The sequence below is a fragment of the Macaca nemestrina genome, chromosome 14 (assembly GCF_043159975.1).
Source record: "Macaca nemestrina isolate mMacNem1 chromosome 14, mMacNem.hap1, whole genome shotgun sequence".
Classification (NCBI taxonomy): Eukaryota; Metazoa; Chordata; class Mammalia; order Primates; family Cercopithecidae; genus Macaca; species Macaca nemestrina.
The window spans coordinates 107,345,276-107,371,619 of NC_092138.1; the positions used below are offsets into that span (position 1 = coordinate 107,345,276).

Below are 26,344 nucleotides of genomic sequence, written 5' to 3' on the forward strand. Positions count from 1 at the left end.
AGTGCTAGGATTACAGGTGTGAGCCACCATGCCCAGCTGCATTTAGTAGTTAGCCCGGCCGCATATAGTAGTTGGTTTTTTTTTTGAGACACAGTGTCACTCTGTCACCAGGCTGGAGTTGCAGTGGCACAATGATCTCGGCTCACTGCAGCGTCCACCTCAGGACTGCTTTCATTAACTATGATACTTCTCATAATTAAAACCATTAGAGCAATGATTCTTTTCTTAGCCTGTGGACTTAGAGCCCCCTAGAGGGTGTTAAGAGTTCCCACATGGAAGTCTACAAAGTCACACATGCATTTTCTGTAGGCTGAATTAATAAGAGTATATGTATATATGTCACCATTTTAAAAAATGTACACACATGCCTTTGTGACTAATTCAATAGGAAATCATCTTGGTGAACTAGACATACTGATATCTTTTCAGAGGAAAGCAATATGGAAAGCTATCTCCAACAGTGGAGGAGATTAGAATAACAGCTTTGCATGGTTTGCTGGGGAATCAATAAGGTACAAGAAGGTGTTTTTTAAAAGCAGTTAAATTCAGGTTTCACAGTAATACTTGAAATTTTCCTAGTCATCAGTAGTTCATTCAAATAAGAGGAGAAAGTTTAAAATTGCAGAAATCGAAATTTTAAATGATTAAATCTGTTTCTCTCAATGAAGGTTGCTTCAAGTATATTTCTAGCTGCTACTGTAATATTTAATTCTTAATGAGAAATTTTTTTTTTTGAGATGGAGTTTCTCTCTTGTCCAAGCTGGAGTGCAATGGCACGATCTCGGCTCACTGCAACCTCTGCCTCCCAGGTTCAGGTGATTCTCTTGCCTCAGCCTCCCGAGTAACTAGGATTACAGGCATATGCCACAATGCCCAGCTAATTTTGTATTTTTGGTAGAGACCGGATTTCTCCATGTTGGTGGTCAGGCTGGTCTTGAACTCCTGATCTCAGGTGATCTACCCACCTCAGCCTCCCAAAGTGCTGGGATTACAGGTGTAAGCCACCATGCCCGGCCTTTTTTTTCTTTTTGAGACAAAGTCTCACTCTTTTGCCTAGGCTAGAGTGCAGTGGTGCGATTTCAGCTCACTGCAACGTCTGCCTCTTGGGTTCAAGTTTCTCCTGTCTCAGTCTCCTGAGTAGCTGGGATTGCAGCCACCTGCCACCACACCTGGTGAATTTTTGTATTTTTAGTAGAGACAGGGTCTCACCATATTGGCCAGGCTGGTCTCGAACTCCTGACCTCAAGTGAGCCACCTGCCTTGGCCTCCCAGGGTGCTGGGACTACAGGCGTGAGCCACTGTACCCAACCTAAGAAATTTTTTGCTAACTTGATGGCTGTCTGCTGCCCAGACACACAATATTATGTTTTGTTATCTGTGCCACAGGTATTTCTGTTGTTGATTTAACATTTGTGATCTGGCACAAATTCTAGGTTCAAGGGCATAGCTTAAATAATAATGCTGTAAAATATGTGTGCTATTTGTATCAGTTTGTTTAGCTACTAGATAAATAAGAGTAGTAAGATTTCATTTATTACTTTGGCAAATATTTATTCAACTCCTGCTATGAACTAGGCCTTCTCCTAGTCCCTGAAATTACAGCTGTGAGTGAACAAAGCAAACAAGGCTTGGCTCTATTGTCACTTACCTTCTAGTGGGGAAGCCTTGCAATAAGCACGGTTAACATGCAGGTAGATATCTGTAAAATAATGCTAGATAGGGGCAGTGCTTTTTCTTTTAAAGGCCAGAAGAGGGATTAGGAAGTTATATTTTCTGTTTTAGAAGGAATTGTCTGAGAAGGCCTTTCTAAATACATGTTTGAGTGGAGAGATCTGAATGGAATGAAGATAGTGGATAACCTTTCAGAGAGAGGCCAGCAAATGTGCACACTTTCAGAGAGGGACATGCTTGGCCTGTTCAAGGGACAGCTAGAAGGTAGGTGTTCTGGAGCTGTGTGAACTAGGGTGGGATTGTAGGAGAGGAAATTGGAGAAGTAGCCAGGGGTAGATCTTGTAGGATCTTCAGATTTCATTCTATCATGAAATAAAGCCTTTGGATGGTTTCCAGTAGGGGAATAAAGTAATAAAGTGGTCTGACTTAAGTTTTGTTTTGTTTCTTTCTTTCTTTCTTTCTTTCTTTCTTTCTTTCTTTCTTTCTTTCTTTCTTTCTTTCTTTCTTTCTTTCTTTCTTTCTTTCTTTCTTTTTCTTTCTTCCTTTCTTTCCTTTCTTTTCTTTCTTTTCTTTCTTTCCTTTCTTTCCTTTCTTTCTTTCTTTTTGAGACCTGTTGACCAGGCTGGAGTGCAGTGGCATGCTCTTGGCTCACTGCAACCTCTGCCTAACAGGTTCTAATAATTCTGCCTCAGCCTCCCGAGTAGCTGTGACTACAGGTGTACATCACCACACCCAACTAATTTTTGTATTTTTAGTAGAAACGGAGTTTCATCATGTTAACCAGGCTGGTCTCAAACTCCTGACCTCAGGTGATCCACCTGCCTTGGCCTCCCAAAGTGCTGGGATTACATGCGTGAGTCTCTGTGCCTGGCCGTGATCTGACTTTTTAATTCACTATGCTATGTAGAGAACAGACTTTAGAAGTACAATAAAAGAAGCAGTGAGATCACTTAGGACGTGGTGATTACACACCTCGTAGTGAGAACTGATGTAATTAGCAATGGGGGGATGGCAGGAATTAGTAGTCAGATTTTAGATATATTTTGAAGATAGAATCAACAGGATATTTTGATTGTGATTAGAAAGAGTACAGTCAAGGATAAATCTGGGGTTAACAAATAGACATTGTATTTGAGGATATACACAGGGTTTACAGCAGCTATCTCTGAGCTGTGGCCTTAGGAGTGAGCTTTTTTTTCTTTTTGCTTATCTGTATTTACCAATTTTTCTACTGAACCTATAATACTTCTGTAGTAAAAAGATAGAGATTATTTGAAAATTAGAGTTAAAAGTGGTATCAAATGTAACCTATTTTTTTTTTCTTTTTTTTCTTTTTTTTTTGAGACTGATTCTCGCTCTGTCACCAGGCTGGAGTACAGTGGCGCAATCTCAGCTCACTGCACCCTCTGCCTCCCGGGTTCAAGCAATCCCCCTGCCTCAGCCTTCTGAGTAGCTTGGACTACAGGCGCGCGCCACCATGCCTGGCTAATTTTTTGTATTTTAGTAGAGACGGGGGTTTCACCATGTTGGCCAGGATGGTCTCGATTTCTTGACCTTGTGATTTGCCCGCCTGGGCCTCGCAGAGTGCTGGGATTATAGGAGTGAGCCACCGTGTCTGCCCAAGTGTGACTTAATTCTTAAAGTGTTCTCCTATCCCTTTTGATTTTAGAAAAAAGCTTCAGTGACATACATAAACTTTAAATATTTATCTTTTTACTCTTAGTGATCAGTCTTTGAGCCTTTCCTACACTGAAGATGGTGAAGCTAGATATTCATACTCTGGCTCATCACCTCAAGCAGGAACGCTTATATGTAAACTCTGAGAAACAGCTCATTCAGAGGCTCAATGCAGATGTACTTAAGACAGCTGAAAAGCTGTATCGTACAGCATGGATTGCGAAGCAACAGAGAATCAATTTGGATCGGCTTATCATAACCAGGTAAAGAAATGATTTTCAGGTTTTAAATTTTGTGAACCACTATGATTCTGTAAATAAATTAGTAACTGTAAATAAATGAATCCATTTCCAACAAAGTACATTATTTAAGATAATTTTACATCAACGTTAAGGTGAGTCTTTGCTTATAATACAGTTTATTTTGATTATTAAATAACTTAGGCACTGTTATAGAAAATTATAACTTAAGCATTGACTTTTTTTTTTTTTTTTTTTTTTTAAAAGACGGAGTCTCGCTCTGTTACCCAGGCTGGAGTGCAGTGGCCGGATTTCAGCTCACTGCAAGCTCCGCCTCCCGGGTTTACGCCATTCTCCTGCCTCAGCCTCCCGAGTAGCTGGGACTACAGGCGCCCACCACCTCGCCCGGCTAGTTTTTTTGTATTTTTTAGTAGAGAGGGGGTTTCACCGTGTTAGCCAGGATGATCTCGATCTCCTGACCTCGTGATCCGCCCGTCTCGGCCTCCCAAAGTGCTGGGATTACAGGCTTGAGCCACCGCGCCCGGCCTAGCATTGACATTTTATATCACACCAATTGGTTTTGTGTCTTTGTCTGTATAAAATGTTATTGTTGGCTGGGCGTGGTGGCTCACACCTGTAATCCCAGCACTTTGGGAGGCTGAGGCGGGTGGATCATGAGGTCAGGAGTTCAAGACCAGCCTGGCCAAAATGGTGAAACCCCATCTCTACTAAAAATACAAAAATTATCCGGGCATTGTGGTAGGTGCCTATAATCCCAGCTTCTTGGGAGGCTGAGGCAGAGAACTGGTTGAACCTGGGAGGTGGAGGTTGCAGTGAGCCGAGATCTTGCCACTGCACTGAAACCTGGGCGACAGAACAAGACTCTGTCTCAAAAGAAAAAAAATGTTGTTGTAGAGAGGAAATTATCTGTTCTGCTTTTCTCCTAATATTTAATATATAGGTTTCCAGCTGGGCGCGGTGGCTCATGCCTGTAATCCTAGCACTTTGGGAGGCCAAGACAGGTGGATCATGAGATCAGGATTTCGAAACCAGACTGACCAAGATGATGAAACCCCATCTGTACTAAAAATACAAAAATTAGCTGGGCATGGTGGCATACGTCTGTAATCCCAGCTACTTGGGAGGCTGAGGCAGAAGAATGGCTTGAACCCAGGAGGTGGAGGTTTCAGTGAACCAAAATTGCACCCCTATACTCTAGCCTGGGCGACTGAGTGAGACTCTGTCTCCCAAAAAAAAAAAAAAATTATTTATCTATCTGTCTGTCTGTCTATCTATCTATCTATGTTTCCGTGTTTCGATATTGTATAGCTATTTTTTGGGTTTAGAAACCACATATTTTATTGTCTTAATATCTACAAAGAACAGTTTTTATTTTATTTATTTTATTTTATTTTTTGAGTCGGAGTCTTGCTCTGTTGCCCAGGCTGGAGTGCAGTGGCACGATCTCAGCTCACTGCAACCTCTGCCTCCTGGGTTCAAGAGATTCTCCTGCCTCAGCCTCCTGTGTAACTGGGATTACAGATGCGTGCCACCATGCCTGGCTAATTTTTGTATTTTTAGTAGAGACGAGGTTTCATCATGTTGGTCAGGCTGGTCTCAAATTCCTGACCTCATGATCTGCCCCCTTGACCTCCCAAAGTGCTGGGATTATAGGTATGAGCCACCCCGCTTGGCCAAGAACAGTTTTTAACTCTAAGAATATCAGTGCTGTTGAGAATATAAGCCAGATGCAAAAGAATATGTACTGTATGATTCCATTTGTATGAAGTTCAAAAAGGCAGGACTGATCTTTGATGGCAGAAATCAGAATAATGGTTACTTGTTGGACTTGAGAGGGTGGTATTGACTGGGAAAGGGCATGTGAAAGCGTTCTTGGGTGTTTAAAATGTTCCATGTCTTAATCTGAGTGGTGATTACTGGGTGCATAGATGTGTAAAAATTGTTTGAGCTGAACGCTTGACACTTGTGCACTTTTCTGTATTTTACCTCAATAAAAATGAGTTAAAAAAAAAAAGAACAGTGCTATTGTGGGCATTGTGTTTTTTTCCCCACATCTTTTAGGCTTATTTTATTTGGATTTGTTCCCAGAAGCAAAAAGCCTGGTTAAAGGATGTGATTCTGCAGGTCATTACATACTGGCATGTTGCTGTTGAGGACGGTTGAGCAATATGCTGATATGGACTTCATTTTTATTTTTTTTTCGTACTTGAATATTTGTAAACTTTCTTGTGTCCATAAATAAACATAAGCAGTTTAACTGTAGCTGATATTTTTTTTTTCAGACAGGATCTGGCTGTGTCGCCCAGGCTGGAATGCAGTGGTGTGATCTTGGGTCACTGCTGTCACAAGCCCCTGAGCTCAAGCGATTCTCCCACCTCAGCTTCCTGAGTGCTGGGACTACAGGCACACGCCACCACATCTAGCTAATTTTCATTTTTTTTTTTTTGTAGAGATGGAGTTTCACCATATTTTCCAGGCTGGTCTCGAACTCCTGGGCTCAAGTGATTCTCCCACCTTGGCCTCCCAAAGTGCTGGGATTACAGGTGTGAGCCACTGTGCCCGTCCTGCAGCTAATTTTAATTTAGTTCATAAGAGGGCTGGACAGTTTTTAGGATCTACAAACTGATAATTTTCTTTCTTTCTTTTTTTTTTCCAGACAGAGTCTTGCTCTGTTGGCCAGGCTGGAGTGTAGTGGCACGATCTTGGCTCACTGCATCCTCTACCTTCTGAGTTCAAGCGATTCTCCTGCCTCAGCCTTCCAAGTAGCTGGGATTATAGGTGCCTGCCACCATGCCTGGCTAATTTTTGTATTTTTAGAAGAGATGGGAGTTTTGCCATGTTGACCAGGCTGGTCTCGACCTCCTGGCCTCAAATGATTTGCCTGCCTCAGCCTCCCAAAGTGCTGGCATTACGGGTGTGAGCCACTGCACCCAGCCCCAATACTTTTCATTGATTCTGTTTTGATATGAGGAAATTGTCCTTTGTACTTTTTAGTTTTGTCTTCCTTTACTCATTGAGTTGCTGTTGGTCTAAAAAATTTTAGCAATTCAGAGTGATCTTATTGTTGGGACTATAATCAACTCATATATCCATGTTTGGATATAGCATATGTGTTATTATTAATACTATTATTTTGCTTGTTTGCTCATTTTTTTGTAGTGCTGAAGCTTCCCCTGCTGAATGTTGCCAACATGCCAAAATTTTGGAAGATACACAATTTGTTGATGGGTATAAGCAATTGGGATTTCAGGAGACTGCTTATGGAGAATTCTTGAGTCGATTGAGGGAAAATCCTCGTCTTATTGCCTCCTCTTTGGTTGCTGGAGAGAAACTTAATCAGGAGAACACACAAAGTGTTATTTACACAGTTTTTACATCCCTGTATGGCAATTGCATCATGCAAGAAGATGAAAGCTACCTCCTTCAGGTTTTGCGATACTTGATTGAATTTGAACTTAAAGAAAGTGACAACCCTAGGCGACTTTTGAGGAGAGGAACTTGTGCCTTCAGCATCTTATTTAAACTTTTTTCTGAAGGACTGTTTTCTGCCAAACTTTTCCTCACAGCCACTTTACATGAGCCAATTATGCAACTCCTTGTTGAAGATGAAGATCACCTGGAAACAGATCCAAACAAGCTAATTGAGAGGTTCTCCCCATCTCAGCAGGAAAAACTCTTTGGAGAGAAGGGCTCAGACAGATTCAGGCAAAAAGTTCAAGAAATGGTGGAGTCCAATGAAGCCAAACTAGTGGCTTTGGTGAACAAATTTATTGGTTATCTCAAACAGAACACATACTGTTTTCCACATAGTTTAAGGTGGATCGTGTCTCAGATGTACAAAACCCTCTCCTGTGTAGATAGGCTGGAAGTGGGGGAGGTCAGGGCAATGTGTACTGATCTCCTGTTGGCCTGCTTCATTTGTCCTGCAGTTGTCAATCCAGAACAGTATGGAATAATTTCTGATGCTCCTATTAATGAGGTAGCACGATTTAATCTGATGCAGGTATGCTTTTGCTATTATTATTAATGTGACATTTAGTTTAAAATCAGTTGATTGGGCTGTGGGGGTGGGAACAAATAATATGACGACAATATTTGTATAATCTTACGACATTTTCTCAACCAGCTCTAAGTATTTGCATTTTATTAAATAAAAGCAGTAATACTGCGATTTAAAACTATGGTGGTCACAAAACATTTTGTCTTTGTCTATTTTTTGAGGCGGAGTCTTATTCTGTCACCCAGGCTGTAGTGCAGTGGTGCATTCTCAGCTCACTGCAACCTCCGCCTCCCAGGTTCAAGCAATTCTCCTGCCTCAGCCTCCTGAGTAGCTGGGATTACAGGCATGTACCACCACTTCTGGCTAATTTTTGTATTTTTGGTAGAGAGGGGGTTTCACCATGTTAGTCAGGCTGGTCTCAAACTCCTGACCTTGTGATCTGCCCGCCTCGGCCTCCCAAAGTCCTGGGATTACAGGCATGAGCCACTGCACCCGGCTGTGTTTGTTTTTAAATGGAATCCTCACGCACTTGAATGTAGAGTTGATTAGATTTTCTAGAACAAGTCCACCATCCCTTTTCTAAAATTTCAGAACCCGAAATGAACAAAAACTGAATGTCTTCTATACCTTATTTGGTAGCAAAACCTGTGCTGAAGTAACATGAGGCTATTCACAATTTTTTTTTTTTTTTTCATTTTTCTTTTTTGAGATGAAGTTTCACTCTTGTTGCCCAGGCTGGAGTGCAATGATGCGATCTTGGCTCACTGCTACCTCCGCCTCCTGGGTTCAAGCGATTCTCCTGCCTCAGCTTCCTGAGTAGCTGAGATTACAGGGGAACGCCACCATGCCCAGCTATATTTATAATTGTTATTCCATTTAGTGCTAGTGAATACTCATATTTTGTTGCAGAAATGTTGATTCATTTGATTACAAAATGCCATCTGTATATTGAACATGTTGTGTATATACACTGCATTACCTTTCTAAAAGCTCTGAATTCTGAAATCTGAAACTCTTCTAAGAGTTTCGGAAAGAGGATTTTTGGATGTATATTTTTTTTGCAATCATCTGAACGACTGAAGTCATGTTATTATTTCTTCATGGACTCTTTTCATCACACCTTATCCCTCAGATATAGTGTGAAGAACTGGTGTTTATTTAGAATAGACTATTTTTGGGTGATTTTTATTTTTTATTTTATTATTATTATTATTATTTGGAGACGGAGTCTGGCTCTGTTGCCCAGGCTGGAGTGCAGTGGCGTGATCTCGGCTCACTGCAACCTCTGCCTCCTGGCTTCAGGTGACTCTCCTGCCTCAGCCTCCTGAAAAGCTGGGATTATAGGTGCGTGCCACCATGCCTGGCAAATTTTTTGTATTTTTAGTAGAGACGGGGTTTCACCGTGTTAGCACCGGGATGGTCTTGATCTCCTGACCTCGTGATCCGCCTGCCTCAGCCTCCCAAAGTGCTGGGATTACAGGCGTGAGCCACTACGCCCAGCCGTTTTATTATTTTTTTTAGACGGAGTTTTGCTCTGTTGCTCATGTTGTAGTGCAATGGCACAATCTCGTCTCACTGCAACCTCCGCCTCCGGGATTCAAGTGATTCTCCTGCCTCAGCCTCCCAAGTGCCTGGGATTACAGGCATGCACCACCACACCTGGCTAACTTTGTATTTTCAGTAGAGACGGGGTTTCACCATGTTGGTCAGGCTGGTCTCGAACTCCTGACCTCAGATGATCTGCCCGCCTTGGCCTCCCAAAGTACTGGGATTACAGGTGTGAGCCACCACACCCAGCCTTGGGTGATTTTTAAAAAATGATTAGCTCAGACTTGGTGCGGTGGCTGTCACCTGTAATCTCAGCACTTTGGGAGGCCAAGGTGGGCAGATCGTTTGAGGTCGGGATTTTGAGACCAGCCTGGGCAACACAGTGAGACCCCCCACCACCCCATATCTATTTAAAAAAAAAAAAAGTTAGCCGGCTGCGGTGGCTCATGCCTATAATCCCAGCACTTTGGGAGGCCCGGGCGGGCGGATCACCTGATGTCCGGAGTTTGAGACCAACCTGACCAACATGGAGAAACCCCGTCTCTACTAAAAATACAAAATTAGCCAGTGTGGTGTCACATGCCTGTAATCCCAGTTACTTGGGAGGCTGAGGCAGGAGAATTGCTTGAACCTGGGAAATGAAGGTTGCAGTGAGGTGAGATTGCGCCAATGCACTCCAGCCTGGGCAATAAGAGTGAAACTCCATCTCAAAAAAAATTAATTAATTAATTAAAAAAATAAAAAATCAGAAAAAAAGGATTAGCTCTTTTTAATTTAATTTAATTTTATTTATTTATTTATTTTTTAGACGGAGTCTCGCTGTGTCGCCCAGGCTGGAGTGCAGTGGCGCGATCTCGGCTCACTGCAAGCTCCGCCTCCCGGGTTCACGCCATTCTCCTGCCTCAGCCTCCCGAGTAGCTGGGACTACAGGCGCCCACAACCGCGCCCGGCTAATTTTTTGTATTTTTAGTAGAGACGGGGTTTCACCGTGGTCTCGATCTCCTGACCTTGTGATCCGCCCGCCTCGGCCTCCCAAAGTGCTGGGATTACAGGCGTGAGCCACCACGCCCGGCAGCTCTTTTTTATGATCAGTTATATCACCTTGGGGTGTTTAACAATTCACTATATAGAAATGCCTGAAATAAAGTTAACTTTTTTTTTAACTTTTATAAATTAAAAAAAATTATGTGGAGCTCTTCACAAATTTGTGTCATCCTTGCACAGGTGCCATGCTAATCTCTGTGGAGTTCCAATTTTAGTATGTGCTTCTGAAGTGAGCACAAAATTTTTGACTACTTATCCATGAAACAGTAGGGGGTTTTTTTGTTTTTTTTTTTTTTAGACAGAGTCTCACTCTGTCACCCAGGCTGGAGTGCGGTGGTGCCATCTTAGCTCCCTGTAGCCTTTGAACACCTGGGCTCAAGTGACCCTCCTGCCTCACCCTCCTGAGTAACTGGGACTGGACGTGTGTACCAGCACACCTGGCTCATTTTAAAAATATTTTTGTAGAGACAGGGTCTTGCTTTCTTGTCCAGGCTGGTCTTGGACTCCTGGCCTCAGGTAATCCTCCTAACTTGGCCTCTCAAAGTGCTGGGATTATAGGCGTAAGCCACTGTGTCTGGTCCATGAAACACTTAAATTTATTCTTATGGTATATAATGTATTTGTAGTTTTGTTTTTTTTTTTTTTTTGTCATTCCAGTAGAGATTGAATCACATATTTTCAGAATCAGTAAAAAGGGGGTCTTGTCCCAGATATTAAGAAGAGGATGCTGTAATAACTTCCATTAGCCTTTAAAAAGAGTACAGTAACAACTTTTGCCAGTAGGGTCCTTGTTCTATGAATTAGTATTTACTTTATCAAACCAGCTTATGTTAGGTAGGAATCATTCGCTTTTAAATCTAGGAAAATAATTCTACCTTGAGTGCTTTATGAACTCTATAGGGTAATGTTCTTAATATTAACTTAAGGTAATTTAATGAATGAGTCAGCTTTTACAAATTAATTTAAAAAGCTCTAAACACATGAAAAGTACAATGTCAGAAACAAATGTAGTTGTGCTTTTCCCCCCTAATGTTAACACATAATGTTCCCCTTATGTGTTAAAGAGAAATTAAAGCAAAAATTTATACTTTCTCTAACTCTTAATCTAAAAATAGCAAAAGCCAACATAAGGTACACATCTTTGGGGGATACTATTTCATATGCCTGGTCAGGTGGTATGAATAGTATTATGAAACAGATTTTGAGAATTGAATAGATGTGCTTGCTTTCACAGAGAGGCATTTATGAGTATCTGTCTGTAGCTTATGTTTCCCTACCGCTGCTTTGGGTTGCAGGTAGGCCGCCTTTTGCAGCAGTTAGCAATGACTGGCTCTGAAGAAGGAGATCCCCGAACAAAGAGCAGCCTTGGAAAATTTGACAAAGTAAGAATAAATACGATTTCTAGAAAATTCTGAAGTATTAGTGAGCCTAACTGTTCTCTTTATTAAATCTTGTCCTTAGGTGATGTCTGAATTAAATGTTCTTTTAATTAGCTACAGTATTGGATCAGCAGCATTTAAAGATGATTAACTCCCACAGACGTATTGAGGAGATGCCATCATAAAGAGAATCAAAGAGCTATTAAGATTATTTTATTTTAAAAAGTTTTTTTTTTTTTTGGCTGGGCGCGGTGGCTCAAGCCTGTAATCCCAGCACTTTGGGAGGCCGAGACGGGCGGATCACGAGGTCAGGAGATCGAGACCATCCTGGCTAACACGGTGAAACCCCGTCTCTACTAAGAAATACAAAAAAAAACTAGCCGGGCGAGGTGGCGGGTGCCTGTAGTCCCAGCTACTCGGGAGGCTGAGGCCGGAGAATGGCGTAAACCCGGGAGGCGGAGCTTGCAGTGAGCTGAGATCCGGCCACTGCACTCCAGCCTGGGCTACAGAGCGAGACTCCGTCTCAAAAAAAAAAAAAAAAAAAAAAAAAAAAAGTTTTTTTTTTTTTTTTTGAGACGGAGTCTCGCTCTGTTACCTAGGCTGGAGTGTGGTAGCATGATCTCGGCTCACTGCACCCTCTGCCTCCAGGTTCAAGCGACTCTCTGCCTCACCCTCCCTGGTAGCTGGGACTACAGGCGCATGCCACCACGCCTGGCTAATTTTTGTATTTTTAGTAGAGACTGGGTTTCACCATCTTGGCCAGGCTGGTCTTGAACTCCTGGCCTTGTGATCTACCCAACTCGGCCTCCCAAAGTGCTGGGATTACAGGCGTGAGCTACCGCACCTGGCCAACTTTTAAATTTTTGAGTCGGTGTCTTACTCTGTTGCCCAGGCTGGAGTGCAGTGGTGTGATCATAGCTCAAACTCCTGGGCTCAAGCAGTCCTTCCACCTCAGCCTCCCAAGTACCTGGGCTATAGGGGCATGCTACCATGCCTGTCTGTTTTTATTGTTATAGAGATGAGGTGTTGCTGTTGCCCAGACTGGTCTTGACTCCTGGCCTCAAGCGATCTTCCTGCCTCAGCATTCTGGCGTGCTAGGATTATAGATGTCAGCCACCATCCTGGTCGATAATTGTTTAATTTTAAGTGTGGTTTATAAGTTAACATCCATGACATTGTTCAATTAATTTAGTTAAATAAAGTTTTAATCAGTCTTACTTTGATTAAGCTATACATTCAACCTATGAAAATTCAAGGATATTTGAGTAAAATTTCCCTTCCCCCTCTCATCTCTAGTCTTCATTCCCCGCCCCCAACAAAAGATTTTTTTTGAGACTGAGTTTCCCTCTTGTCACAGAGGTTTGCTGTTGTCACCCAGACCAGAGTGCAATGGCGTGATCTCGGCTCACTGTTAACTCTGCCTCCCAGGTTCAAGCAATTCTCCTGCCTCAGCCTCCTAGTAGCTGGAATTATAGGTGTGAGCCACCATGCCTGGTCCCCGAAAGATTCTTGATGTTATCAGGTTGTGTATCCTTCTAGAGGTCAATATGTTTACAAGCAAATTCCTACGTACACTATATACTTCCAACCACTCCTTCCCCTTTCAGAAATAGTAGCACAATGTATATACTGTTCTGTGTTGTGTTATGTTTGTCTCCAACATCTTATTGTTATTTTCTTTTTTTTTGAGACAGGGTCTCACTTTGTCACCCAGTGACGCCATCTCAGCTCACTGCAGTCTTGACCTCCCTGGAGCAAGCAATCCTCCCACCTCAGCTTCCCAAGTAGCTGGGACTACAGGTGTGCGCCACCACACCTGGCTAATTTTGGTATTTTTTGTAGAGACAAGGTTTTGCCCTGTTGCCCAAGTGGTTTCGAACTTCTGAGCTCAAGCAGCCCACCCACCTTGGCTGCCCAAAGTGCTGGGATTGCAGGCATACACCACCACACCCAGCCCCAAGATTTTAGACTATATCATTATAAAAAGAATTTAATGTTTTAGGTTGGGTGCAGTGGCTCATGCTTGTAGTCCTAGTGCTGGGCACACTTTGGGAAGCTGAGGTGGGTGGATCGCTTGAGCTCACAAGTTTGAGACCAGTCTGGGCAACATGGTGAAACCCCATCTCTACAAAAAAATACAAAAATTAGGCCAGGCGGGGTGGCTCACACTTGTATTTCTAGCATTTTGGGAGGCTGAGGCGGGTGGATCACCTGAGGTCAGGAGTTCCAGACCAGCCCGTGCAACATGGCAAAACCCCATCTCTACTAAAAATACAAAAGTTAGCCGGGCATGGTCATGGCGCCTATAATCCCAGCTACTCTGGAAGCTGAGGCAGGAAAATTACAGTGGGGGAGGAGGTGCGCAGAGGTTGCAGTGAGCCAAGATGGCGCTATTTCACTCCAGCCTGGGCAAAAGAGTGAAACTTCGTCTCCAAAAAAAAAAAAATTATTTAACATCTTAAAAAAATGTGATTTTTAAGATGTTAAAATGTTTTCATGCTTGTCCACTTTAATCAGAAATTTCTTTCCAGTATTTTAAAGGGAAATGTTTCACTGTTGTTTCCCTGTTTTAACAGAGCTGTGTTGCCGCGTTCCTTGATGTTGTGATTGGGGGCCGTGCAGTGGAGACCCCTCCATTGTCTTCCGTTAATCTTCTGGAAGGATTGAGCAGAACTGTGGTTTATATAACCTATAGTCAGCTTATTACTCTGGTAATGGCTTCATTGTTCGATAGAATTTTCTCAAAAGTCTTTTAGCTAAGCGTGAGCAGAGACATACATGAGTACATTGTGTGGGAAATACATATTATATTTGAAAAAGTGATTTCACTAGCTAATGTTCTTTGCTTTTGCCAGGTGAATTTTATGAAGAGTGTGATGTCTGGAGATCAACTGAGAGAAGATAGAATGGCTCTTGACAATTTATTGGCAAACCTACCCCCAGCCAAGCCAGGAAAAAGCAGCAGTTTAGAAATGACTCCCTACAATACGCCTCAGCTGTCTCCGGCAACCACTCCAGCAAATAAAAAGAATCGATTACCTATAGGTAAAGAGAATTTCTCATATCGGAGCTTTCTCTTAAGTTTAATATTTCGTTAGCCTTTGTTATTGCTCAGTGTTTTGGAATATATGTTTAAGTACTTGGGAAAGTCTTTCTCTTCATGTTTACTGATGGTATTTCAATTTTTAGAAATTGTATCAGATTAGTTAAGGTTTATCAGTAGGCTTTAGCTTTGTCTACCTACTTTTCTATCCACAGTATACTTTGTTCAAATTTTATTGTCTTTTCTTGAAAACATTTTGGAAATGTTATAAGCAGTCATTTTTAAAACTATGTAGCCCTCAGTAGTTTTAAAGAGGGTGGCACGTGCCTTGTGGTCCCAGCTACTTGGGAGGCTGAGATGGGGAGATTGCTTGAGCCTGGGGGGTTGAGGCTGCAGTGAACCATGATCATGCCGTTGCACTTCAGCCTCGGTGACAGAGTGAGACCCTATCTCAAAAAAAAAAAAATTAGGTAGCCCCCTCATTTCTACAAAGTTCTAAATAATGTAATAAACAATATTATTTTAGAAGTTTCCATCAATAAAGTGGAAAATAATAGTATTTTTCTATTATTATTTTCATTAATAATCACTGTTTTATCAACTGAGCTAAGATATCTTAATGTTATAAAATAAAGCAAAAGTTTCATTTTATTTCAAGTTTGCTTATTTAAGAATTCTGTTTGATTAAGACTTATTTGCTTGGTTAATATTTGTTATCTATCTGTCTACAAAAAAATTAATTGAGCATGTACCGTGTTCCATACTCTGGGTAGGCACTTTATAAATGTTGTTTCATTTAATCCCCACAAAAGTCCTGTGAGAGTGGATGTGTCTTGCACATGAGACATTGTGATAGACACTGGATACAAAGACCATTAGGACCTGCCCTTACTGTCAAGTTGGCTATTGATAGTTTAGTTAGGGAAAACAAGAAGAGACTAGTACCCTTCAGTGTACTATGCATTCTGGGGAGATAAGTATGAGGGTTATGGGGACACCTAACTTAGCCAAAATGGTGATGGTATCAGGAGAAGATCTTGGAGCAGGTGAAGCCTGTTTGCGCTTTGTGATGAATGGAAGTTAGGCAAAGTAAACAAGATGGGGAAAAAGTGTTTAAGCCAGGGGAACAGGATTATTTTAGTGCCTGCCTAATTATAATGAGGAACTCAGCAACACTTAGTGAACATAGTTCTTTTTAATTTATGCATTTTGAAGAGAGGGACTTTGCTTTTAAACTTCTGTGAGCTAATTCATTAAGAACTGCCAGTTTCTTAAAATTAATCTACCTTATATTTAACATAACGTGGAATTGTATCAACAGGAGTGTGGCATCATACTCTTCAAGTCTTTGTCTTATTGTATCACCCCAATATGTCAGTTTTCAAAATAAAAAATAGAAAAAGGGATTTTGCACTTAATGGTTTTTTTTTTTTTTTTTTTTTTTTGAGACAGAGTCTCGCTCTGCCGCCCAGGCTGGAGTGCAGTGGCGTGATCTTGGCTCACTGCAAGCTCCGCCTCCCGGGTTCACGTCATTCTCCTGCCTCAGCCTCCCGAGTAGCTGGGACTACAGGCGCCCGCCACCTCGCCCGGCTAGTTTTTTTGTATTTTTTAGTAGAGACGGGGTTTCACCGTGTCAGCCAGGATGGTCTCGATCTCCTGACCTCGTGATCCGCCCGTCTCGGCCTCCCAAAGTGCTGGGATTACAGGCTTGAGCCACCGTGCCCGGCCTTTTTTTTTTTTTTTAAATGGAGTCTCATTCTTGTTGCCCAGGCTGGAGTGCAGTGGCACAATCTCAGCTCACTGCAACCGCTACCTCCTGGGTTCAAGCAATTCTTCTGCCTCAGCCTCCCTAGTGGCTGGGATTATAGATGCCCACCACCATACCTGGCTAATTTTTATATTTTTAGTAGAGATGGGGTTTTGCCATGTTGGCCAGGCTCGTCTTGAACTCCTAACCTCAGGTGATCCACCCGCCTCGGCCTCCCAAAGTGCTGGGATTACAGGTGTGAGCCACCATGCCCGGGCATTTAATGGTTTTTTTATGGGCTGTTTGCACTCTGTTCACATGATGAAGTAAATGATTTTTAGTAAATCAGAGATTTTTTTTCCCCATTGTTCACTGCTATACATTAGGTTTTTCATTTCCCATTTTCTAAAAGTGTCATTAAATATGAGTCTGATGGAAAGTGAATTTCAAATGTATGCCCAGTATTATTTTGTATAGTCTTGTTATCTGGCTATTGCATTTATTTTGTGTCTTAAAAAATTTGTCCATTGTTCAGAGGGTTGATTTTCTTTCTATTTAATGCTTTCGCAACCCAGGACAACAGTTAGCAGCCATCACTGCCTGGGATTCCTCAGCTACCAATATTACCGCTCATATTACACTAGTAACCCCGTTTGGTGGGTAATAGGCTGTTCTTATCTTCTTTTATAATTTTATTTAAGAAATAGTTTATAAAAGTATGCTCCATGTGCATGTTGCTTTTACTTTATGTAAATTGCTACATAAAATTTGATTGCTTGCATTTTTATAAATTATAGTTGCAGAGTTTGTTACGATTCATAGATCTGTTTATGAACTTGAATTTCAATTTGCAATTCAATAGAAGATAGGGTAAGCAAATAAAGGTGTGAGTAGGCCTGTTTTAGACTTGGAAATTGATGTGTGCTCTGTGATTAATGAACATTAATCAGCATTGTAAAGAAAGATGATTATTTATATTTCTGCTTCTGTCTTCAAGTAGGTCAGCTTTCATACACTGTGAAGTGACTTTTGCTGCTGCTATAGTTGTTTTTGCTTTATGTCTCTATTTTTCATTATTTTGTACCAAAACATAATTTCTATTTAGTATTCTGGTTGTACTGAATTTTATTGCCCTCTGAAAGAAAATAGAAACTTTTATTTTTTTCTTGATTTTTTTTTTTTTTTTTTTTTTGAGACAGAGTCTAGCTCTTGTTGCCCAGGCTGGAGTACAGTAGCACAATCTCGGCTTACCACAACCTCTGCCTCCCAGGTTCAAGCCATTCTCCTGCCTCAGCCTCCTGAGTAGATGGGATCACAGGCGTGTGCCACCACGCCCAAGCTAATTTTGTATTTTTAGTAGAGATGGGGTTTCTCCATGTTGGTCAGGCTGGACTTGAACTCCCGGCCTCAGGTTATCTACCTGCCTCAGCCTCCCAAAGTATTGAGATTACAGACATGAGCCACTGCGCCCAGCCTTCTTTTTTTTTTTTTTTTTGAGACGGAGTTTCATTCTTATTGTGCAGGCCAGAGTGCAACGGTGTGATCTAGGCTCACTGCAACCTCCACCTCCCGAGTTCAAGTGATTCTCCTGCCTCAGCCTCCCAAGTAGTTGGGATTACTTACAGGTGCCCGCCACCATGCTCAGCTAACTTTTTGTATTTTTAGTAGAGATGGGGTTTCACCATGTTGGCCAGGCTGGTCTCGAACTCCTGACCTCAGGTAATCCACCTGCCTTAGCCTCCCAGAGTGCTAGGATTACAGGCGTGCTCATACCCAGCAGTTATTTTAGAAAAATGTATTTTTTGTTTGCTTTTATGCAGGGGAAAGAAACAAAAATAATTGAAGCCTTTATTTATTTATTTATTATTATTTTTTTTTTTGAGACGGAGTCTCGCTCTGTCACCCAGGCTGGAGTGCTGTGGCCGGATCTCAGCTCACTGCAAGCTCCGCCTCCCGGGTTCCCGCCATTCTCCTGCCTCAGCCTCCCGAGTAGCCGGGACTACAGGCGCCCGCCACCTCGCCCGGCTAGTTTTTTTTTTTGTATTTTTTAGTAGAGACGGGGTTTCACCGTGTTAGCCAGGATGGTCTCGATCTCCTGACCTCGTGATCTGCCCGTCTCGGCCTCCCAAAGTGCTGGGATTACAGGCTTGAGCCACCGCGCCCGGCTATTGAAGCCTTTATTAATTTATACTGTTTCCAAAGCAGAAAGGACCTTTTATCCAAACATAAAGAAATTTTCTCTCTTGTATCTTTGAAAAGACATTAATACATTTCAGGGGGGAAAAGTACATTTAAAAACTGATTCTGGGCTGGACACGGTGGCTCATGCCTATAATCCCAGCACTTGGGGAAGCCGAGGTGGTGGATCACCTGAGATCAGGAGTTTGATCCATCATGACCAACATGGCAAAACCCCATCTCTACCAAAAGTACAAAATTCACTGAGTGTAGTGGTGGCTGCCTGTAATCCCAGCTACTCAGGAGGCTGAGGCAGGAGAATTGCTTGAACCCAGCAGGTGATTGCAGTGAGCCGAGATTGCACCACTGCACTCTAGCTTGGGCAACAAGAGTGAAACTCTGTCTCAAAAAAACAAACACTGATTCTGGTTTTGTTAACAGTTGCCTAACTAAAGTATCTTATTTATGTGGCTATTAGATTTTCATATGAAATTTTCTTTTTTCTTTTCTTTTCTTTTTCTTTTTTTTTTTTTTTTTTTTTGAGATAGAGTCTCGCTCTGACGCCCAGGCCGGAGTGCAGTGGTGCAGACTTGGCTCACTGCAATGTCCGCCTGCCTGGTTCAACCGATTCTCCTGTCTCAGCCCCCCGAGTAGCTGGGATTACAGGTGCACGTCACCGTGCCTGGCTAATTTTTTGTATTTTAGTAGAGACGGAGTTTTACCGTGTTGCCCTGGCCGGTCTCAAACTCCTGAACTCAGGCAATCCACCCGCCTCAGCCTCCCAAAGTGCTAGGATTACAGGTGTAATCCCTCATATGAAATTTTCTGATGCTTGTAAGTTCAGTTACCAGTATGGGAGACCTGTAGCAGTTATATCGTTTTATAGGAAAATTAGTTAAGGCATCTTAAAAAGATAAGAAATGAGGTAATTCTTTTTTTGTCACTCCAAGTCTTAAATTGATTGGGGCATGTTTGCTGTTCTGCAGATGTGATCATATGTATGGCACTTACTGTAACATGGACTTGGATCACTGTTCTTGATTATCAGTTTTGAAGGAGAATCTTTATTAGTAGAGTAACTGGGAGGATTTAGTTTTTTGTTTTGTTTTGTTTTTTCTTATTTATATTTTTACCACTCTTGTGCATGTGCAAATGTTCTGCACTAATAGAAAATATATTTTCGTTTTTAGCATACCATTTTCTTCATTTGTCTATTTCTCTAAATTATTGTATTTGAAATTTTTTATTAGCAACTCGGAGCAGAAGCCGCACCAATATGCTAATGGACCTACATATGGACCATGAAGGATCATCTCAAGAAACCATCCAGGAGGTGCAACCAGAAGAGGTGTTGGTCATTTCCTTAGGGACAGGTCCCCAGCTTACTCCAGGGATGATGTCAGAAAATGAGGTATGAAGGTACTTGGTCAGTTGCTTCTGTAAATCAGTATTCATGTCTTAGTCCATACAGGCTGCTGTAGCAAAACACCAGAGGTTGGGTGGCTTATAAACAACAGAAATTTATTTCTCATATTTGTAGAGGCCAGGAAGTCTTATAGTCAAGGCAGATTCAGTGTCTCATGAGGATCTGTTTACTGGTTCATAGATAATGTATTCTTGCTGTGTCTTTGGGCTTATTTTATTTTATTTTTTGAGATGGAGTGTTGCTCTTGTTGCCCAGGCTAGAGTGCAATAGCACGATCTCGGCTCACTGCAACCTCCGCATCCCAGGTTCAAGCGATTCTCCTGCCTCAGCCTCCTGAGTAGCTGGGATTACAGGCATGCGCCACCATGCCCAGCTAATTTTATATTTTTAGTAGAAGTGGGGTTTCTACATGTTGGTCAGGCAGGTCTCAAACTCCCAAACTGAGGTGATCCACCTGCCTTTGCCTTCCAAAGTGCTGAGATTACAGGTGTGAGCCACCGCACCTGGCTGGTTGGGCCTATTTTATAAGGGCACTTATTCCATTTGTGAGGGCCCTGCCTTCATGACCTAATCACCTGCCTAAAGGCCCCATCTCCAAATACCATCACCTTGGGGGTTAGAATTTCAACATACAGATTTTGGGGGAGCACAGACATTCAGATCTGAGAAGTGAATTTTTTTTTTCTTTTTTCTTTTTTTTTTTTTGAGACGGAGTCTCTCTGTGTCGCCCAGGCTGGAGTGCAGTGGCACGATCTTGGCTCACTGCAAGCTCCGCCTCCCGGGTTCACGCCATTCTCCTGCCTCAGCCTCCCGAGTAGCTGGGACTACAGGCACCCGCCACCATGCCTGGCTAATTTTTTTTTTTTTTTTTGAGACGGAGTCTCACTTTGTCGCCCGGGCTGGAGTACAGTGGCCGGATCTCAGCTCACTGCAAGCTCCGCCTCCCGGGTTTACGCCATTCTCCCGCCTCAGCCTCCCGAGTAGCTGGGACTACAGGCGCCCGCCACCTCGCCCGGCTAGTTTTTTGTACTTCTTTTTAGTAGAGACGGGGTTTCACCGTGTTAGCCAGGATGGTCTCGATCTCCTGACCTCGTGATCCGCCCGCCTCGGCCTCCCAAAGTGCTGGGATTACAGGCGTGAGCCACCGCGCCCGGCCGTTTTTTGTATTTTTTTAGTAGAGACGGGGTTTCACTGTGTTAGCCAGGATGGTCTCGATCTCCTGGCCTCATGATCCGCCCGTCTCGGCCTCCCAAAGTGCTGGGATTACAGGCTTGAGCCGCCGCGCCCGGCCGCCTGGCTAATTTTTTGTATTGTTAGTAGAGACGGGGTTTCACTGTGTTAGCCAGGATAGTCTCGATCTCCTGACCTTGTGATCCGCCCGTCTTGGCCTCCCAAAGTGCTGGAATTACAGGCGTGAGCCACCACGCCCTGCCAGTAGCAGCTTCTTATATTCAACAGTGATTGCTTGTTATTCAAGAAAATGGTCTAGGAAGAAGGGGCCAGTTTTAGTGATTGATAAAGTGATGGTGGTTGGTAAGGTATGTTTGGGACTATTACATTCCCCGTAGGGAAGACCAACAATCTCCAAAACTCCGTCCCTCCATACACACACATAAGCTGTCAAAAACTGTCAGAATCAACTTATTTGGAACCCTGGAATCTAATAAAAAAACCTTTAACAACAAAGGAATGCTTAGTGAAGAAAAAAACTGCTGAATTTTGTTAAGAGAGCTCTGTGATCCTACCCTGTTACCATCTTCAGCCCCCAGCCCAGTGGCTGCTTTGAAGACAGCTTATATTACTGTGCATTGTGCTGGTACTTGAGGGAGGAATGTGGACCTTATTCTGAACTCAGGGTTGTGTATTTTGATCTGTCTGGTAGATCCTGAAAGATCATCTCTAGGGCTTGGCTTTGTTTTGCCTGCCTCTGATCTTTCCCAGTGCTGAGGCAGCTACACAGGTGGCATTTGTCAAAAGTATTGAAAAGCAGATATATTAGTTGCTTCTGCTTGCATTAACAGATAGCAATCAGGGCAAGCCACATACAGATCCAAATGCTTATGAAGGAAGAAGCTTGGGAAGGAGACACTAGGGGGCACGAAGGCTTTGAAAAGCTCCCACACGTTCTGGGGAATCTAGAAGGTTGTACACATGCCCAGGGCTGGTCATGTGCTCAGGAAAGACCTTAGAAGACCCAGGCTCTCACTGCTGGCTAACCTTCAGGCTGAACCCAAGCAGGAAGTGAAGGCTAAGGTACAGTTGCAAACTGCCTGGCTAAGTGTTGAAGTGCCCCAACACAGAGCCAAATTTCAAAGACTTGGAAATGTTTTGTTTTGTTTTATTTGTTTTATTCCAGGTGTTAAATCTGCCAGATCACGTGCTCACCACTAAGTTAACAGAACAGACACTTCAGAGGCCACACATGACAGAAAATTTAGAGAGGTCATTAAATAAACAGTCACTACAACAAGCAGCAACAACCAAGGGGTGTAATCTGATTTCCAGAACTGTCACTTTATAACGTTTATTTATTTTTTATTTTTATTTTTTAATTATACTTTAAGTTCTGGGATACATGTGCAGAACATGCAGGTTTGTTACATAGGTATACACGTGCCATGGTGGTTTGCTACACCCATCAACCCGTCGTCTACATTAGGTATTTCTCCTAATGATATGCCTCCCCTAACCCTCCACCCCCGCTACAGGCTCCAGTATATGATGTTCCCCTCCCTGTGTCCATGTGTTCTCATTGTTCAACTCCCACTTATGAGGGAGAACGTACAGTGTTTGGTTTTCTGTTCCTGCATTAGTTTGCTGAGAATGATGGTTTCCAGCTTCATCAATGTCCCTGCAAAGGACATGAACCAATCCTTTTTTATGGCTGCATAGTATTCCATGGTGTATATGTGCCACATTTTCATTATCCAGTCTATCATTGATGGGCATTTGGGTTGGTTCCAAGTCTTTGCTATTGTGAATAGTGCTGCAGTAAACGTGTGTGTGCATGTGTCTTTTTTTGTTTTTGTTTTTGTTTTGAGACGGAGTCTCGCTCTGTCACCCAGGCTGGAGTGCAGTGGCGCAATCTCGGCTCACTGCAAGCTCCACCTCCCGGGTTCACGCCATTCTCCTGCCTCAGCCTCCTGAGTAGCTGGGACTACAGGCGCCCGCCACCTCGCCCGGCTAGTTTTTTGTATTTTTTAGTAGAGACGGGGTTTCACCGTGTTAGCCAGGATGGTCTCGATCTCCTGACCTCGTGATCTGCCCGTCTCGGCCTCCCAAAGTGCTGGGATTACAGGCTTGAGCTACCGCGCCCGGCCTGCATGTGTCTTTATAGGAGAATGATTTATAATCCTTTGGGTATATATCCAGTAATGGGATTGCTGGGTCAAATGGTATTTCTGGTTCTAGTTCCTTGAGGAATTGCCGCACTGTCTTCCACAATAGTTGAACTAATTTACACTCCCACCAACAGTGTAAAAGTGTTCTCCACATTCTCTCCAGCATCTGTTGTTTCCTGACTTTTTAATGCTCACTTTATAATATTTACAATGTCTGCTTTTCTGCAAAACTTATGAAGCATATAAAGAAACAAAACATATGGCCCTTTCACAGGAAAAAAGTTAATAGAAAATGTCCTTGATAGGCTGGGCACAGTGGCTCATGGCCGTAATCCCAGCACTTCAGGAGGCGAAACTGGGCGGATCATGTGGTCAGGAGTTCAAGACCAGCCTGACCAACATGGTGAAACCCTGTCTCGACTAAAAATACAAAAATTAGACAGGCGTGGTGGCGTGCACCTGTAATATCAGCTACTCAGGAGGCTAGGGCAGGAGAATCACTTGAACCTGGGAGGCGGAGGTTTCAGTGAGCCAAGATTGCACCACGGCTCTCTAGCTTGGGCAATAGAGTGAAACTCCATCTGGAAAAAAAAAAAAGGAAAAAGAAAATGTCTTTGGTGGCCAGATGGTGGCTCACTCCTGTAATCCCAGCACTTTGGGAGGCTGAGATGAGCGGATCACCTGAAGTTGGGAGTTTGAGACCAGTCTGACCATCATGGAGAAACCCTATCTCTACTAAAAATACAAAATTAGCTGGGCCTGGTGGCTCATGCCTGTAATCCCAGTACTCGGGAGGCTGAGGCAGGAGAATCACTTGTACCTGGGTTGCGGAGGTTGTGGTGAGCTGAGATCGCGCCATTGTACTCCAGCCTGGGCACAAGAGTGAAACTCTGTCTCAAAAAACAAAAAAAGAAAGAAAGAAAGAAAATGGCCTTGATGAAGCACAGACATTGGGCTTACTCAAGACTTTAAATCAATTTTTAAAAATATACTCAAAGAGCTGTGGAAACCACGGACAAAAAACTAAAGAAAACCAAGAGAACAAGGTCTCACCAAATAGAAGATATCAATAAAGAGGTAGAAATTACAGAAGGAACCATATAGAAATTCTGGAGTTGAAAAGTATAATAACTGGATTGAAAAATACACTAGAGGGGTTCAACAGCAAATTTGTACAGGCAGATATATCAGTGAACTTGAAGATGGATCAGTTGAGATTATCTAGTCTGAGGAGCATCAAGATTACAAAAGACAAAGACGTTATATGTTGATAAATGGTCATTAAGAAGATACACCCAGCACTTTGGGAGGCCGCTCTCACTGCAACCTCCACCTCATCTGTTCAAGTGATTCTCCTGCCTCAGGTTCCCTAGTAGCAGGGACCACAGGCATGCACCACTATGCCCAGCTAATTTTTGTATTTTTAGTAGAGACAGAGTTTCACTATATGTTGGCCGGGTTGGTCTCAAACTCCTGACCTCAGGTGATCTGCCCACCTCAGCCTCCCAAAGTGCTGGGATTAGAGGTGTGAGCCACTGTGCCCAGCTAAAGTTTTTTTAGCACTCAGATTCTGTGGTTTTAGTTTAGAGTTTGCAGATGCTCTGATTTAGAAGCATGAAATTTGATTTTTGTATTTTATACTCCAGTGTGACTGACTTTGTACGGTGGCTTTCTGTATGGCATCTCAAAATTGCTTGCCTTTGGATATGATTTGGAAAAATATCTTCATTATCCCTTTTCTGTTAGTTCACATGAATCTTCAGGCCTTGAGATGATTTTTCTCCTGATGTTTTAGTTTCACATTACTCACTATGGTGAATAGTCTAAGTTCTTAATCTTAAAAATAAAAAATTTAAAATATTTATGTTGGCCAGTTATGGTGGCTCATGCCTGTAATCCCAGTGCTTTGGGAGGCTGAGGTGAAAGGATTGCTTGAAACCAGGAGTTTGAGACCAGCCTGGGCAACATAGTAAGACCTTGTCTCTACAAAAATAAAAAAATTGCCAGGGATGGTGGCTCACACCTGTAATCCTAGTGCTTTGGGAAGCTGAGGCAGAAGGATCCTTGACTCCAGGACTTCGAGACCAGCCTGGGCAACATGGCGAGACCCTGTCTTAATAATAAATAGGCCAGGCGCAGTGGCTGGTATTTACTGGGAGGTCGAAGCGGGTGGATCATTTGAGGTCAGGAGTTTGAGACCAGCCTGGCCAATATGGTGAAACCCCATCTTTACTAAAAATACAAAAATTACCCGGGTGTGGTGGCACACGCCTGTAATCCTAGCTACTTGGGAGGCTGAAACAGGAGAATCGCTTGAACCTGGGAGGCGGAAGTGGCAGTGAGTCAAGATCGTGCCATTGCACTCTAGCCTGGGTGACAGAGTGAGACTGTGTCTTAAAAATATAATAATAATAATAATAATAATGAGAAGAAGAAGAAGTAAAAATAAAAAAAATTAGCTGGGTTTGGTGGTGTGTACCTGCAGTCCCAGCTACTCAGGAGGCCAAAGCAGGAGGATTGCCTGTGCCTAGGAGTTCAAGACTGTGGTGAGCCATGATTGCACCACTGCACTCCAGCCTGGGCGACAGAATGAGCTCCATCTTTAAAAAAAGTTTTAATAAATAAAATTTTATGTGTATTTAATTTTTTTTTGAGATGGAGTCTCCCTTTGTTGCCCAGGCTGGAACGCAGTGGCACGATCTCGGCTCATTGCAACCTCTACCTCCCGGGTTCAAGTGATTCTCCTCCCTCAGCCTCCTGAGTAGCTGGGATTATAGGCGTACACCACCACGCCTGGCTAATTTTTGTATTTTTAGTAGAGATGGGATTTCGCCATGTTGCCCAGGCTGGTTTTGAACTCCTGACCTCAGGTGATCTGCTGGCCTTGACCTCCCAGAGTGCTGGGGTTACAGGCATGAGCCGCCACCACTCCCAGCCAAAAAAACCTATATTTAAAGGTATCATGTGTAAATGTATAAAACCATTTCAAAACCTTTAATTTACTCAGAGCCAAAACAGCAACCAAGAGTG

General features: G+C 42.9%; 1 protein-coding gene and 1 pseudogene across 13 annotated transcripts in view; one reads left to right on the plus strand and one right to left on the minus strand.

Moving 5' to 3' along the window:
• LOC105463922 (GTPase activating protein and VPS9 domains 1) overlaps positions 1–26,344 on the plus strand; it is a 111,073-nt gene that overhangs the window by 38,109 nt on the left and 46,620 nt on the right. For all 13 annotated transcript variants that reach the window (XM_071078345.1, XM_071078346.1, XM_071078340.1 and 10 more), the window contains 6 exons: positions 3,395–3,611; positions 6,768–7,611; positions 11,496–11,582; positions 14,156–14,290; positions 14,435–14,624; positions 19,798–19,958. In XM_071078345.1, the coding sequence (XP_070934446.1) occupies positions 3,427–3,611; positions 6,768–7,611; positions 11,496–11,582; positions 14,156–14,290; positions 14,435–14,624; positions 19,798–19,958 (1,602 nt within the window). In that variant the 5' untranslated portion in view covers positions 3,395–3,426. The remainder of the gene's footprint in view (positions 1–3,394; positions 3,612–6,767; positions 7,612–11,495; positions 11,583–14,155; positions 14,291–14,434; positions 14,625–19,797; positions 19,959–26,344) is intronic.
• Positions 10,335–10,435, minus strand: LOC112423513 (U6 spliceosomal RNA; annotated as a pseudogene).